At 40.2% G+C, this 14,835-nt stretch overlaps 1 protein-coding gene across 3 annotated transcripts in view; it reads right to left on the bottom strand.

Annotated features, from left to right (window-relative positions):
- Window positions 1-14,835, bottom strand: part of Tmem87b (transmembrane protein 87B) — a 65,420-nt gene that overhangs the window by 34,671 nt on the left and 15,914 nt on the right. For all 3 annotated transcript variants that reach the window (XM_070013278.1, XM_070013279.1, XM_070013280.1), the window contains exons 5-9: window positions 13,857-13,907; window positions 9,570-9,660; window positions 6,447-6,508; window positions 5,642-5,825; window positions 207-306 (exon numbers count right to left, since the gene is read on the bottom strand). In XM_070013278.1, coding sequence (XP_069869379.1) covers window positions 207-306; window positions 5,642-5,825; window positions 6,447-6,508; window positions 9,570-9,660; window positions 13,857-13,907 — 488 coding nt within the window. The remainder of the gene's footprint in view (window positions 1-206; window positions 307-5,641; window positions 5,826-6,446; window positions 6,509-9,569; window positions 9,661-13,856; window positions 13,908-14,835) is intronic.

The following is a 14,835-nucleotide window of genomic DNA, read 5'->3' as shown; positions in this document are numbered from 1 at the left end:
AGAAATGTACTCACTACATTACTTATGTGACTATCTATCACCCCCCCTCTGTGCATTACCTTGACAATAAAATTAAAACTTTAAAAATCTATTAGGCATTTGTATTATGACATTAAGAAATTTCAAGTTTCATAAAAGTCATTATGCAGACCTACTGAATCACTAAACTGGAGACCTGGTTATCTTTCCAATGCACTAATACTTACTTCACAATGCCATAGCCCAAGCTCACAATGATCACAAGGAGACGAGCCAATGTCCTTTTAACCGCAGATATCAACTCCGCAAATATCAATAAACCTTGGGCTGAGGGGAAGAAAAATAATATAATTTACTGTACATACATATGGAGATCTTCTAACCAATGCAAATTACGTATTAGATTCTAAACTCACACTATTGGCTACTATATTAGATTTAAAAGTCATTTAATCCAATTGATGTAAAGAGAAAGTCACACTCCTCGAAGAATTGACTCCACATCTGACCAGCTCTACTGGGGAAAGCTTTCTCCTAACAACGTTTTTATTCTTCGCCTTCACGATAAACTGCATCCCTTTTCTTGCTGTTCATTTGAAAGCCCTAATGTCCTTTGCAGTTCTCCTTTCTCCAGGAAGCCTTTGATACCTATTCATCTAAAATGCTCACATCAGTGTTAAGAAGCTTACCTACCTTGTGTGATATAACAAACATATTTGTTATGTTCCTACTGTGTAGATATAAAAGTAAAAGAGACACTTTGATCCTTGTACTCTGGTTAGGCCAAGTAAGAATTCCGTATGGTTAAGAGATGGGTAAAGTAATCTCAAGACTAGGGGGAAGAGGTGAAAGATGGTCTTGAAAAACTTACTGAAAGTGACACCTAAGTCAGGACTGAAGGCCAAATTGAAGCTAAATATTTGGGGAAAGGAAAGAGCAAAGCAAATGCAATGGTCCATGCAAAAACATGGAGAAAAGAGGAAAAGCATGTATGTTGTAATATGTAGTTTGTTATATCTGCAGTAAAGAGCAATGTCAGATGTCAAGACAAGAACATGGTCAACAGGGTGGGATTATTCATGTGGGATTTGGGATGTTAACAGTAATGGGAAGACAGTAATACTAAACCGAAGAATAAAGGGGGGATTAGTACTACAGCCCAGGGACTAATTCTGGCCCTGTATCTACTTTATAAATGAAGTTTTATTGCCTATTTGTTTACCAGTTGTTTGTGGCTGCTTTTATACTACAACAGCAGTGCTGAGTAGTTAAATACAATGGATACCATATGGTCTTCAAAGCCAAGAATATTTATTACATGACCTTTATAGAAAAAGGTTGCTGGTTACTGGAATAAAATAATGACTTTTATTAAGATGGTCCTACCTAAAATGGCTTAGAGAAAATAAGACTAAGAGTGGGGGAAACAAATGCCTAACAGGGTATTTCAGAAACCCAGGTCAGACAATCAGAGTAGTGATGGAGAGAAACAGGCAATAGATACTGGATCAAACCAGCTGTGGCTAAAATCCTATCTTCTCCATGGCATGTACATGCTACATGCTCTCTTTCTGTGTTATAAGTTCCTCTTCTAACAAACTTTCCTATTATCTTTAAAGAAAAAAAAAAGCTGCCAATTTACCTATTGCTTTCATTTCATATGGCTTTCAACTCTTGTCTGCAAGAAACCCTAAGTCTCTGACAAATGACTAAGGGGAAGGAAAGAAGGTAGCAAGAAAGTTTAGTGGCTATGCTACTGGGGTACATTACACAGTCAAGCAACAGGGAAGAAAGACTGAGTTCCATCTGTCTCTCATGGAGGTTGAGAAGTTGGAAAGCAGTTAGAAAATGTAGGTGATTACAGATATATGGACTCAGAAGAGTCATTTTGACAGGATGTAAGAGTTTAGGAGAGCCGGGCGCTGGTGGCTCACGCCTGTAATCCTAGCTACTCAGGAGGCTGAGATCTGAGGATCGCGGTTCAAAGCTAGCCCGGGCAGGAGAGACCGTGAGACTCCTATCTCCAATAAACCACCAGAAAACTGGAAGTGGCGCTGTAGCTCACGTGGTAGAGCGCTCGCCTTGAGCTGAAGAGCTGAGGGACAGTGCCCAGGCCCAGAGTTCAAGCCCCACAACTGACAAAAAAAAAAAAAGAGTTTAGGAGAAAATCACTGGGTGAGTTCTGCCAACGAGTGCAGAATGTAAAATGAAGAAGGGGTTTAAGATCACACAAGTTGAGAAAAAAATTTTTTTTCCAGTCGTGGGGTTTGAACTCTGGGCCTGGGTGCTGTCCCTCAGCTCTTCAGCTCAAGGCTAAAGCTCTATCTCTCGAGCGACATGCCACTTCTGGTTTTCTGGTGGTTTATTGGAGATAAGAGTCTCACGGACTTTCCTGCCCAGAGTAGCTATGAACAGTGATCCTCAGATCTCTGCCTCCTGAGTAGCTAGGATTACAGGCGTGAGCCACCAGCACCCGGCAGAAATGGCCATATTTTAAAATCCCTGAGCTGCTGGGTCTTGGATGTATATACCTCTGCTGAAGTAACATGAATGTGATCTTTCTGGTACAGCCTAACCCACAAAGCAGGATTCCCAATTTCTGCTCAGTGACTGCTCCTTCAGTAATCTAAGATTTCAGGAGCCACTGGAGGTGAATATCCTATTATCATCTATCTTGAGTTTGTCTGCCATCAAACAAACCCTTTCTCAAACTTTCCCATCAATATTCCTACAATTTGCATTTCAACCCCAAGTTCAAGATCATGCCCCCTAAATTTCACCTTTCCACTTAGGATATCAAATCTCTCTGTATCCCACTATGTAGCTTCAGGTTAGAAAATTCTATTTTTAAAAATGATTCTTTTCTAGGCCCTTAAGTATCTGTAACTCCTGATAGTTTCACAACATCTAAAACACTGAGGAGAAAGCTCTCCACATATATAGGTACATATTAAGTGTAAGCTGAAAAAACCAGCAGGCTCACAAGGATAAAATGGCAACAGGTCTAAAATCTGTAATAAAAACCCCATAAATGCCTCCTACCCCAATAGTTCTCAACTTTAGATGCACATTAGGATTACTTGGGAAGCTTCTAATCTGGCCTAATTGCTAGATATACCCCTGTCTGAATCACTGACAAGAATCATGTGTTAAAACATTTTTTTTGTTGTTTTTTTTTGTTTGTTACTGGTCTGTCTCTAAGCTAGTGCTCTACCACTTGAATCACAGCTTCACTGCTGGCTTTTTTTTTTTTTTTAAATAATTGGAGATAAGAGTCTCATGGTCTTTCCTGCCTGGGCTGGCTTTAAACCTAGATCCTCTGATATGGCCTCCTGAGTAACTAGAATTTACAGATATGACCCACCTGGCACGTGTTAAAATTCTTCAAGGAATGCCAATATGCATGCATCTAGAGACTAAGAACCACTGCTTCAAACCAGTGCTACCCAAAAGAACTTTCTATAATTATAGATGGATATAGTAAACTGTGGCCACTTTTTGTGCTTTTTCAGACTCCTAAACAACAGCTAGCATAACTTAGGGAATGAATTATTAATTAAATAATTTATTTGAAAATTTTAATAGTAGGTGGCTCGTGGTACCATAATGGACTGCACAGGTCTAAACAGTTAGGACTGATGAGTGGCTAGCTAACTGCATGAACTCTTTACATATGGATACATTTTATTTATTTATTTTTTTTTTTTTTGGGTCCAGTCGTGGGGCCTGAACTCTGGGCCTGAGTGCTGTCCCTCAGCTCTTCAGCTCAAGGCTAGCACTCTACTACTTGAGCCACAGCGCCACTTCAGGCGTTTTTCTTTTTGCTTATGTGGTGCTGAGGAATCGAACCCAGGGCCTCAGGCATGCAAGGCAAGCGCTCTACCACTGAGCCAACTTCCCAGCCCAATATGGATACATTTTAAAAATTGACTGCAGAAGTAGTTACTCAGCCAGATTTCAGCTTCTGGTACCCTGTTGTGACCATCCTGTCAAATCTCAAAGAAATATAGCTATCCTACATTTGCTATATTTTCTTAACTGCAAATCTAGCAATAAGAGGAATTAGTCTGACACAACCTACTACTGGTCCTTCTGATGTTTTTGTTTGTTTGTTTTTTGTTTTGGTCGTGGGGCTTGAACTCTAGGCTTGGGCGCTGTCCCTGCGCTCGTCAGCTCAAGGCGAGCACTCTACCACTTGAGCTACAGTGCCATTTCTGGTTTTCTAGTGGTTTATTAGAGATAAGAGTCTCTCACGGACTTTCCTGCCCGGGCTGGCTTTGAAGCATGATCCTCAGATCTCAGCCTCCTGAATAGGGATTACAGGCGTGAGCCACCAGCGCCCGGCTCTGATGGTTTTTCTAAATTCTAGCCTTCCGGGATCAATACTGAGCCAAGGCAGTTCATTTTACAGAATTCCTTTTGGGAAGATCAAAAAGGTATCAGCCAACTTTTGTGCAACTTTTACAGGACAGGATTTTTCAAAGCCACGGGATTTCACTTCCAAACCTCTGATGCCATCTCAGATGGAGAACATAGATTCCCTGAGGATGGAGTCTCTTCCTGGATCTCAGGCTTGCTGCTCTCACCTCTGCACTCTCTAGAGATCATCATAGCTCACAGAAATGAGCTTGCCTTCACTGACATTCAACCATGCTTCAGCCTAATCAGCAGACCCAACCTCTTCATCATTACCTGATTTAGAGCTAATGTGAACATGCACCTGATAAAACTTATGTGGTAGTAATACCTCTAGCATACAATCTTTGGCCCTTTCTTTATCCCCTTTGTATATCTCTGTGGATGTGTCTCTGTGTGTACTGGGACTTAAACTCAGGGCCTTGCACTCTCATTTGGCTTTTCATTCAAGGCTGGTATTCTACCACTTGAGCCCTACTTCATTTCCTTCTTTATCCTTCTGTACATGCCCTTTTAATCTTTTTATTTGGGAAAATCTTCAACACAAACCAGTATAATAAATTCTATGTACTTCAATTATCCACATGACCACAAATTAGTTTTATTTGTATTAGTTTTATTTATATTCCAATTCACTTTTTCTTTCTGGTATGTCTAAAAATAAAATAAGGGACATAATTCTATCTATACCAAGATCATTTGCAACTGACCACTTGAGTATATTCTGAAGCATTTTCAACCCTTTAAACTTATCTCCCTTTCAGTGGTAGAAATGAACCTTTATTTTGCTGGCCTTTTTGCAATCTACTTTCTAGCAGCAGTCTGGGGCACACATGTGTAGTCCTCCCTGTGTGAACAGTGGTGATGCATCCCCTGGATATATAAAGTTCTTATAGGACTGAAAGGAGGGTCAAGAGCAAATGGAGACTATGGGTAGTACCACTGAATTTTACGCACTGGAGCCAAATCATCTTCCTTTTCTTTTTCAGCAAAAAAGGGAAAATAAGATTGAAAAAAGAAAAGGAGAGCTGTTCAAGGGACTGACCTTACTGGAAATATCCCTACCCAGAACCTTGTGTTATTTTTGAACCTTAGAGAATGGGAATTTTCTTTTTCTAGGAAGAAAAATGAAGGGTACATTATAAGAGGGAAAACAGAAAATGAAGAGAACATATGCTAGTCCCAATGGGTCCTATTCTGACACTCTCTTCTTGGACTATTATTACATTTTTGAGACAAAACTTACTTGACAATCCAGTGCTGTTGATGTTTTGGTATTCTGTATAAAAAATTGCTTTTTCAAGCATTCCTAGGAAAATCACAGCTGCAATCCAAAATTGTATTCTTAATATATCTTTCCAGTAACAGGCAGACCACGTCAGCCAGAGCACACCATATAATATATAAACAATACACATCACCATATAAAACTGCAGGAAGAGAAGAAATTCTAGTCAATTAAATATTCTGATCATTTGAAAGTTGGCATTTCTACATTTAAGTATCCAATTCCAGTCACTCTAGAACCAGATATAGAGGGTATATCAAAGCATTAGATATTGAGGGATTAGTACTACCCAGCAAATGATTTATCTCTTCCCTCTTGGCCCAATCTTTTTATGTATCTAAAGATGGAATTTTAAGGGTTGACCCTCCTCCCACCTTATTATCCCAAGTCAGGCAAAACCCCAGGTATGCATGGACATGCTTGATGTACAGGCAGGGCAATCTGACCTAAGTCTGGCCATCAACATTCCATTGTGAGCCTAACTGAAAGTCCCCACCTCCCTAGCCACAATAGCCTTTTCAGTAACTTCTGTTTCCTTGATTAGACCCCATAAAAGCCTAACTCCAACCCCACCTCCATTCCCAGGAAGGTTGCCGCGTTGCCGCTATACCTCAATAAACAGAGCTAGCCTGTTGAGACTGAGACTGGCCTGTTTCTTTCTCCTCCATTTTTCTAACACCTAGCTCTTCAGAAGCTTTAAATTTCCTATTTAGTACACAAAGTTCATTACTTTAAAAAGGGGAAAAATACAAATAATACTCACAATCATTAGAGGCCAATCTGATGCAGAGATATATCCATGAGGCCCCATCATAGAAAGAGAAACTAGTGACAGCAACAGAAAGGGACAGAAAAGGAACAATGAGCTAATTAATAATTAATCCTTCTTAAGTCTTTAAGTATAAGCTTATTTTCCAGAAAGCTCCACAGAGACAAACTGTGCTATTAAATATTGAATTTTTACCTGTGCACATATAATCTTACCAAGATACCTTCACTTTTACATATGTCACTATGAAAAACGGTTTCAAATACAAGCCAGGCACCAGTGGCTCATGCCTGTAATCCTAGCTACTCAGGAGGTTGAGATCTGAGGATTGTAGTTCAAAGCCAGCCTGGGTAGGAAAGTCTGTGAGACTCTTATCTCCAATTAACCACTCAGAAAACCGGAAGTGGTGCTGTGGCTCAAGTGGTAGAGCAGGCCTTGAGCTGAAAAGACCAGGGACAGCGCCTTGGCCCAGAGGTCAAGCCCTGTGACCAACAAAAATCAAACAAAAAAACGCCAAAAAACAAAAGTATCAAATACAAATGCAAAGTACTGCTGATTACCAGTCTAGACCTCGGAATGGTCACCTAGCTGATGGTCACTGATGTCTCAGAGGGCCTTATCTTTGTCAATGACACTTGGGACAGGGCACACAACACATATATCTGGTTTCAGTTTTGTCTCAGAAGACAAATCCAATGCAAGACAAGCAAGCCTTACTAATTAGTGGGAACCTAAAATTGCCTATCAGTGGAAAAGACACAAAACCTGAGAATGAAAAGGGTGCATGCAAGTCAGTGCTATGGTCTAGATGCTACCAAAATTCATGTGTTAAAACATAATACCAAAGCTGGGTGATGGTGAATCATAGGCATCAGGCTATAATCAAGCAGCTTCTCACAAAGTTAAGATCTGAAGATCGCAGTTCAAAGCCAGCCCTGGCAGGAAATTCTGTGAGACTTTTATCTCCAAATAAACACCAAAAAAAAAAAAAAAAAAAGGCTCAGGGACAATATCCAGGCCCTGAGTTCAAGCCCCAGGACTAACATAAAAAAAAATTTTTTTAAAGAAGTTAATCCCACTGGGCAGCAGTGGCTCACATCTGTAATCCAAGCTTCTAGGGAGGTTGAGATCTTAAGATCGCAGTTTAAAGCCAGCTTGGGCAGGAAAGTCCATGAGACTCATCTCCAATTAACTACCAAAAAGCCATAGGTAGACCTCTGATTCAAGTGGTAAAGTACTAGCCTTGAGAACAAAAGCTCAGGGAAAGTGCCCAAGGCCCTGAGTTTAAGCCCCAGGACTGGCACAAAAAAAAAACAACAAACAAACAAAAAACCTTAATCCCCACAGTGGTGTACTGAGGAGTAAGGCTTCAGGCTAGAGATGTAGCTCTGTAGCAGAGCACTGTCTAATATACAAGAATCCCTAAGTTTGATCCTCAGCACCACAAAAAAGAAGTAGGGCCTTTTGAGGAGCTCCTCATGAATGTATTAATGCCTCACTAGAGGGTTAGACGTCACCATTAGGACCCAGCACTTTTCCTCTTTTGCTTTTCCATCCTTTCTGCAATGTAAGGACAGAGTTCAGGGCATCATTCTGGAAACAGACATGGCACCCGTAAGATGCAGGTAACCTACCAAAACTGTGAGAAAATACATTTGAATTCTTCATTACATAGTATTATATAGTCTGTTATGGCAGCACACAACAGTCTAAGACAATTAGGTAACAAACAGGATGATGGCAAGGCCCCTGACAAAGACCTACTTCACACCTCCAGAGCAGCCAACATCAGCAGCTTCCCTTTGTGAGACCTGCAGTACACTTGCTCCAAGTCTCCTCTGTAGTAATGCCTGTTTACCCCAAGAATTTCTGTCCCTAAATCCCCCTAGTGGCCTAAGTACTTCCTCAAAGGCAAAGCATCATTTTCCCTTCCATGACCACAGTGGCTGAATCAGAGCAGTAAAACACATAGCTAAGATGGTCACAGACTATTTATAGCTACTGTTGGCCCAGTGGACAGCCATCTGAAAAACATCAGCCAAATTCTGGAATCTGTAAAAGCATTCATCTCTTTGAAAAGTGCTTATTGAGCCTACTGTTGTAGACATTATGGAACTAAGGCTTAATGAGGCACATTGATGAAGAGCTACACACACTGGAAGCCACAGCTGAGAGACATGCTACTTGACTCCTAAGCTACAGACAGATAATTTCAAATCTTTAAATCTCCTGATGGCCATTTTCAACAAACAGAGAAGATAATTCACTTCAAATACAAGTAAGATGTGGCCTACACATTTCTACATATTAGCAAAATAAGAAATTTTATGTTCCACTGCAAAATCTGAAATTGAAAATTTAATCACAAAGTTTTTTTCTCAATTGAAGAAATAAATTTTTCAAAATTTTCTCCACTTAACAATAACATTTCCAATCCATTAATGATAGTGCTGGTGGCTTATGCCTGTTTTCCTAACTACTTAGAAGGCTGAGATCTAAGGATCATGGTTTTCAGTCCAGACAGGAAAGTCTGTGAGCTTTTTTTTTTTTTTTTTTTTTTTTTTTGCTGGTTCTGGGGCTTGATCTTAGGGCCTAAGCACTGTCTCTTATGCTCAAGGCTAGTGCTCTACCACTTTGAGAAACAATGCCATCTCCAGCTTTTTGGTAGTTAATTGGATAAGTCTCATAGACGTTCCGGCTTGGGCTGGCTTTGAACTGTGATCCTAAGATCCTTCTAAGTAGCTAGGATTACAGGTATGAGCCACCGATGCCTGGCTGTGAATCTCTTTTTTTTCTTTCCTTTTCTTTTTGTGAGGCTCTTATCTCCACTAAACTGCCAAAAAAAACCTGGAAGTGGAGCTGTGGCTTAAATGTAGAACACTGTCCTTGAGCAAAACACCCAGGCCCTGAGCTCAAGCCCTAGGATTGATGAAAAAAAGAAAGAAATATGAGTATTTAGGTAAGCATAAAGCTTTAAGTCCTCAAAATAAATTTACAACATAAATCAATGTTTAAAGACATGCTTCTAACAGACAATAAAAAATTCAGATAAAGGACAAAAAGTACAGAACACAGAAAATGCAGACCATCGGCAATATGCATGTAGGTTAGCCATACCATTCAGATTCCAGCTGGCAGTTGTTTGGTCCGTTTTAATAGAAACAATAAAGATATGAAAGCCATCCCTCTGTGTCTTGGCTACAACATCCTGAAATGATGGGGAAAATCCTGTTATTTTAAATAAATTGCTATATAAGATCTAGTCACAACTGCTCACTTCATTTTTTGGGGGGCAGTACTGAGGTGTGAACTCAGTCTTGTGCTTTATAGGCAAGCATGCTACTATTTAAGCCACACTTCCAGCTTTGTTCACCATATTTTAGAGCAATTTTTTGGTAACTGAATTGGGTTACTCTTTTTTTTTTTTTTTGTATATGTGTGTGTGTCAGTCCTGGGGCTTGATCTGCAGGTCTGTCCCTGTCCTGTCTGGCACTGTCCCTAAGCTTCTTTTGCTCAAGGGCAGGACTCTACCATTTGAGCCGCAGCTCCAATTCTGGCTTTTTGGTGATTAGAGCTAAGAGTGTCACAGACTTTCCTGCCCAGGCTGGCTTTGAACCATGATCCTCAGATCTCAATCTTTTGAGTAGCTAGGATTACAGAGTGAGCCACATTTGGGTTACTTATAAAAAAAAATACAAATAGAAAAAACAGACTAAAGAATGCTAGGCAATGGAAGGATAGATACTGCTTTCATTTTTTTATCATCCTACCCAATTCAAAAGGACAGAAGATCCACACTAAAGCTACCAGCACAACTATATTTATTGCAGCATTATTTACCATAGCTAAGATATAGAACCAACCCAGATGCCTCTCAGTAGATGAATGGATCAAGAAAATGTGGTATATATACACAATGGAATTCTATGCCTCCATCAGAAAGAATGACATTGCCCCATTTGTTAGGAAATGGAAAAACTTTGGAAAAAATTATATTAAGTGAAGTAAGCCAGGCCCAAAGAAACATAGGTCCCATGGTTTCCCTTATTTGCAATATCTAGTATATGTATGAGTCAAGCGGAAAAGGTCAGATAATGTGATGTCAGGAAAATGAACCCTTAGATGTGTATTTTAATGTTTTTTTCTTTCATGCATGTGTTTCTAACGCATTTATAAGATTATCTCTTTGTTGCTTTGTATGTCCCTCCCCCACAGTATAACCCCTGCTTTCACTATATTTGATGTCAGTATAACTTGTGGAGGAGATGGGGAAAAACCAGTTGTTTAAGGATACAGGTGGACCTGTTGCAACAATGAGAAGTACAAGTTGTCATGTCCAAAACGAGCTTTACAACGTCGGTGCGGGGGGAGGGGGGGGAAGGAGAAGGATTGGGATTGGGGGGGAGGGGGGAGGCTGGGAAGGGATGTGAAGGGTAAACAAAGGAGGAGGCTGCAATGCTTGGTAAGAAATGTACGCATTATCCTGCCCATGTAATTGTAACTCCTCTGTACAGTATGTTCACAAATAAAATAAAATTAAATTAAAAAAAAAAAAAAGGACAGAAGAAAAAGGTTCTCATATTCAGTGTTCCTCACCTCTTACATATCTACAGGTTCCCCCTATATTACTACTGTATGTTTACTATTATCACTATTCATATATTTTATCCTAATAATTTGAAACATTCGGTTTTATTTAAATGTTTTACAATAATTGAGTTGAGGGCTGGGAGCTGATGGCACATCCCTATAATCCTAGCTATTCAGGAAGCTAAGATCTATGATCAAAGCCAGCCTGGGCAGGAAAGTCCATGAGACTCTTATTTCTAATTAACCACAAAGAGCTAGAAGTGGAACTATGGCTCAAGTGGTAGAAAAAAAAAACCCTCAGGTATAGCGCTTACTCCCTGAATTCAAGCCCCAGTACTGGCTAAAAAAGGGGGAAAAACAGCTGAGGAAGGAGGAAATTTGATAACATTGTCAGAAATGAGTGAGACTGGGAATAGTTACTTAGGAGGCTAGGCAGGAGGATCTCAAGTTGAAGGCTAGGCTGGGCAACATAGCAAGACCCTATCTAATAATAACAATAACAACAACAACAAAAGGAAAAAGAAAAAGGAAAGAGAGAAATGAGTCTAAGTACATCCATACTACAGGATCAGTGAGGAACTTAGTTCCAGGCCCAATACACCTCATCAAACAGGTATGAAAAAATCAATGAATGCTTAAGTCCCTTATGGCAGAGTATTTGCTTATCCAGAGTTGCTTACAACACCTCTGATTACTTTTAACTTAATATAAATGATGTATAAGAGTTGGTATACTGTATTGTTTAGGTAGCAGTGACAAGAAAAATGAGTCTACATGGTTCAATACAGAATCTGTTTTCCTACTACTCTGATCTACAGTTGGTTGTAGCCATGTAAGCAAAATCCATGGATGTAGAACTTGCAGGTGCTGAAGGCCAACTATATATAGGCTAAATCATTTAAATATTTTTTTAGTGTGAGACCAAGACTCAAACTCCATACCTGACACTTTGGTTTACTGGCTAGTGCTCTACCAACCAAGCCACTCCTACAACTCTCAAATTTCCTTTTTTTTTTTTTTTTTGCCAGTCCTGGTGCTTGAACTCAGGGCCTAGGCAGTGTCCCTGAGCCTCTCTGTGCTCAAGGCTAGAGCTCTACAACTTGAGGCACAGTGCCACTTCCAGCTTTTTCTGAGTAGTTTTGTGGAGATAAGAGTCTCAAGGGGCTGGGAAAGTGCCTCAGTGGTAGAGCGCTTGCCATGCATGCCTGAGGCCCTGGGTTCGATTCCTCAGCACCACATAAGCAAAAAGAAAAAAAAAAAGCCAGAAGTGGCGCTGTGGCTCAAGTGGTAGAGTGCTAGCCTTGAGCTGAAGAGCTGAAGGACAGCGTCCAGGCCCAGAGTTTAGGCCCCACGACTGGACCCAAAAAAAAAAAAAAAAAAGAGTCTCAAGGACTTTCCTGCTGCAGCTAACTTTAAACTGCAACCCTCAGATCTCAGCCTCCTGTGTAGCTAGGATTATAAGCATGAGCCACCAGCTCCCAGATCCTCAAATTTCTTAAGGTATTATGTTTCTAGCAGTCCCATAGGGGAATAAAACTGTCCCATTATGTTAATGAATCTTCCCAAGGCCAGCCCAAACTAGGCACATCCCACCTTCTCATTTTCTATCCCCTCTTTCTTTCCTCCTACTCCATGTGACACAGTTTGTCCTGGCTATTGAAGAGTGGATTCCTCCCCATCATCAGTCTTCTCTTTAGGCTCCCTAAAGAGGAGATAGAAAACCACATACAAAAGCAAACATCAAGCTAGGAGCCAGTGGCTCACACTTATAATCCTAGATATGAGGATCACAATTTGAAGCCAGCCTGGGCAGGAAAGTCTATGAGACTCTTATCTCCAATTAACTACCAAAAGACTGGGAGTGGTGCTGTGGCTCAAAGTGGTAGAGCACTAGCCTTGAGAGAAAAAGCTCAGAAACAACACTCAGGCTCTGAGTTCAAGCCCCAAGACCAAAATACACATAATACCTTCTAACCCTTCTGAGATCATCTCAATCTTCTGACTTTCAGTAATCTCTCAAAATAGCACAAATTCCCTCTTCCATTATGTTACATTCACTGTCTCTATCCTTACATCCTTAACGATAATAGTAGCCTATTAGTATGCTTCCTTGCACACCAAGAACTAGAATTTTTTTTTCAAGGAAAGAAGGGCTGCAATCATGCTATTCATTACACTATGTGGAAAAGAAGGATGTAGCTTGTGGACAGAAACAGGAGGGGGAAACTTGGAGAAAGCAAAGGAAGGAGTGACATTGTCCAGGAAAAGAAATGTACTCATTACCTGACTTATGAAATGGTAACTCCTCTGTAGAATACTTTAGTAACAATAAAATTATATTTTTTAAAAAACAAAGGCTGGAGCCGGGTGCTGGTGGCTCACATCTGTAATCCTAGCTACTCAGGAGGCTGAGATCTGAGGAGCATGGTTCAAAGCCAGTTGGGGCAGGAAGGTTCTTGAGACTCTTATCTCCAATTAACCAGCAGAAAACCGGAAGTGGTGCTATGGATCAAGTGGTAGAGTGCTCACCTTGAGCTGAAGAGCTCAGGGACAGCACTCAGGCCCAGAGTTCAAACCCCATGACTGACAAAAAAACAAAAACAAAAAAACAAAGGCTGCTCAGAAATTCATCTTATATTTTTTAAAAAGTTTTAAACAAAGACAATTAAGTAGAATTTATAGACACCTATAAGAAAGCATACTATTTAAAATAGGACACTTAATAATTATGATTCTCTAAATATCTGTGCGCCAATTTTTTAAATCATACTAAAATTGTGAACATTTAATTTAAATACAAATAAAATAGCTTACCAGTGATCCTTCCTGGTTTGAAATATTTCTCACACTCATTAGTTCTTTATTCTGGAAAAAAAATTATATTGCTCATTTCAATGAGGGAAAAGTTCTAATACGAATACATTTTTAAAAATGAAGATTTGAAAGTTAAAGATCAGAATACAACTGTCTTTGTACTCTAATTATGAGTAAGATAATTCTGCCATATAAATTACTTCCTGGCCAGGTGCTGGTAGTTCATGTCGGTAATCCTAGCTACTCAGAAGGCTGAGATCTGAGGATCATGGTTCAAAGCCAGCCCAGGCAGGAAAGTCTGTGAGAGACTCATCTCCAATGAACTTCTCAGAAAAGGCTGGCATGGTGCTGTGGCTCAAGTGGTAGAGCACTAGCTTTGAGCATGAAGAAGCAAGGACAGTGCCCAGTCCCTGAGTTCAAGCCCCAGGACTGGCAACAACAAAAACAAAAAACAAAAACATAAAAAACCCCAAATTACTTCCTATCAGTGTGATTACTATTAGAAATATTACTGACTCTAAGATATGTATTCAAATGTTTTTTTTTCTTTCATGCGATTGTTTCTAACACATTTATAAGATTATTTCTTTGTTGCTTTGTATGTCCCTCCCCTACGGTATAACCCCTGCTTTCACTGTATGTGATGTTGGTATAATTTGTGGAGGGGAAGGGGAAAAACAAATCGTTTAAATAGGGATACAGGTGGACCCATTGCAACAATGAGATGTACTTGTCGTTATGTTGAAAACGAACTTTACAACTTTGGTGCGGGGGGGGGGGGTGTTGGGGGAAGGATGGGAAGAGGAAACAAAGGAGGAGGCTACAGTGCTTGATAAGAAATGTACTCATGGGGCTGGGAAGGTGGCTCAGTGGTAGAGCACTTGCCTTGCATGCCTGAGGCCCTGGGTTCAAATCCTCAGCACCACATAAGCAAAAAGAAAAAAAAAAGCCAGAAGTGGCGCTGTGGCTCAAGTGGTAG

Source organism: Dipodomys merriami, unplaced genomic scaffold, assembly GCF_024711535.1.
Source record: "Dipodomys merriami isolate MVZ:Mamm:240054 unplaced genomic scaffold, mDipMer1.0.p SCAF_90, whole genome shotgun sequence".
Taxonomy (NCBI): Eukaryota; Metazoa; Chordata; class Mammalia; order Rodentia; family Heteromyidae; genus Dipodomys; species Dipodomys merriami.
Note: the sequence above shows the minus strand (reverse complement) of the source record. Positions and strands in the feature narration are given on the sequence as shown.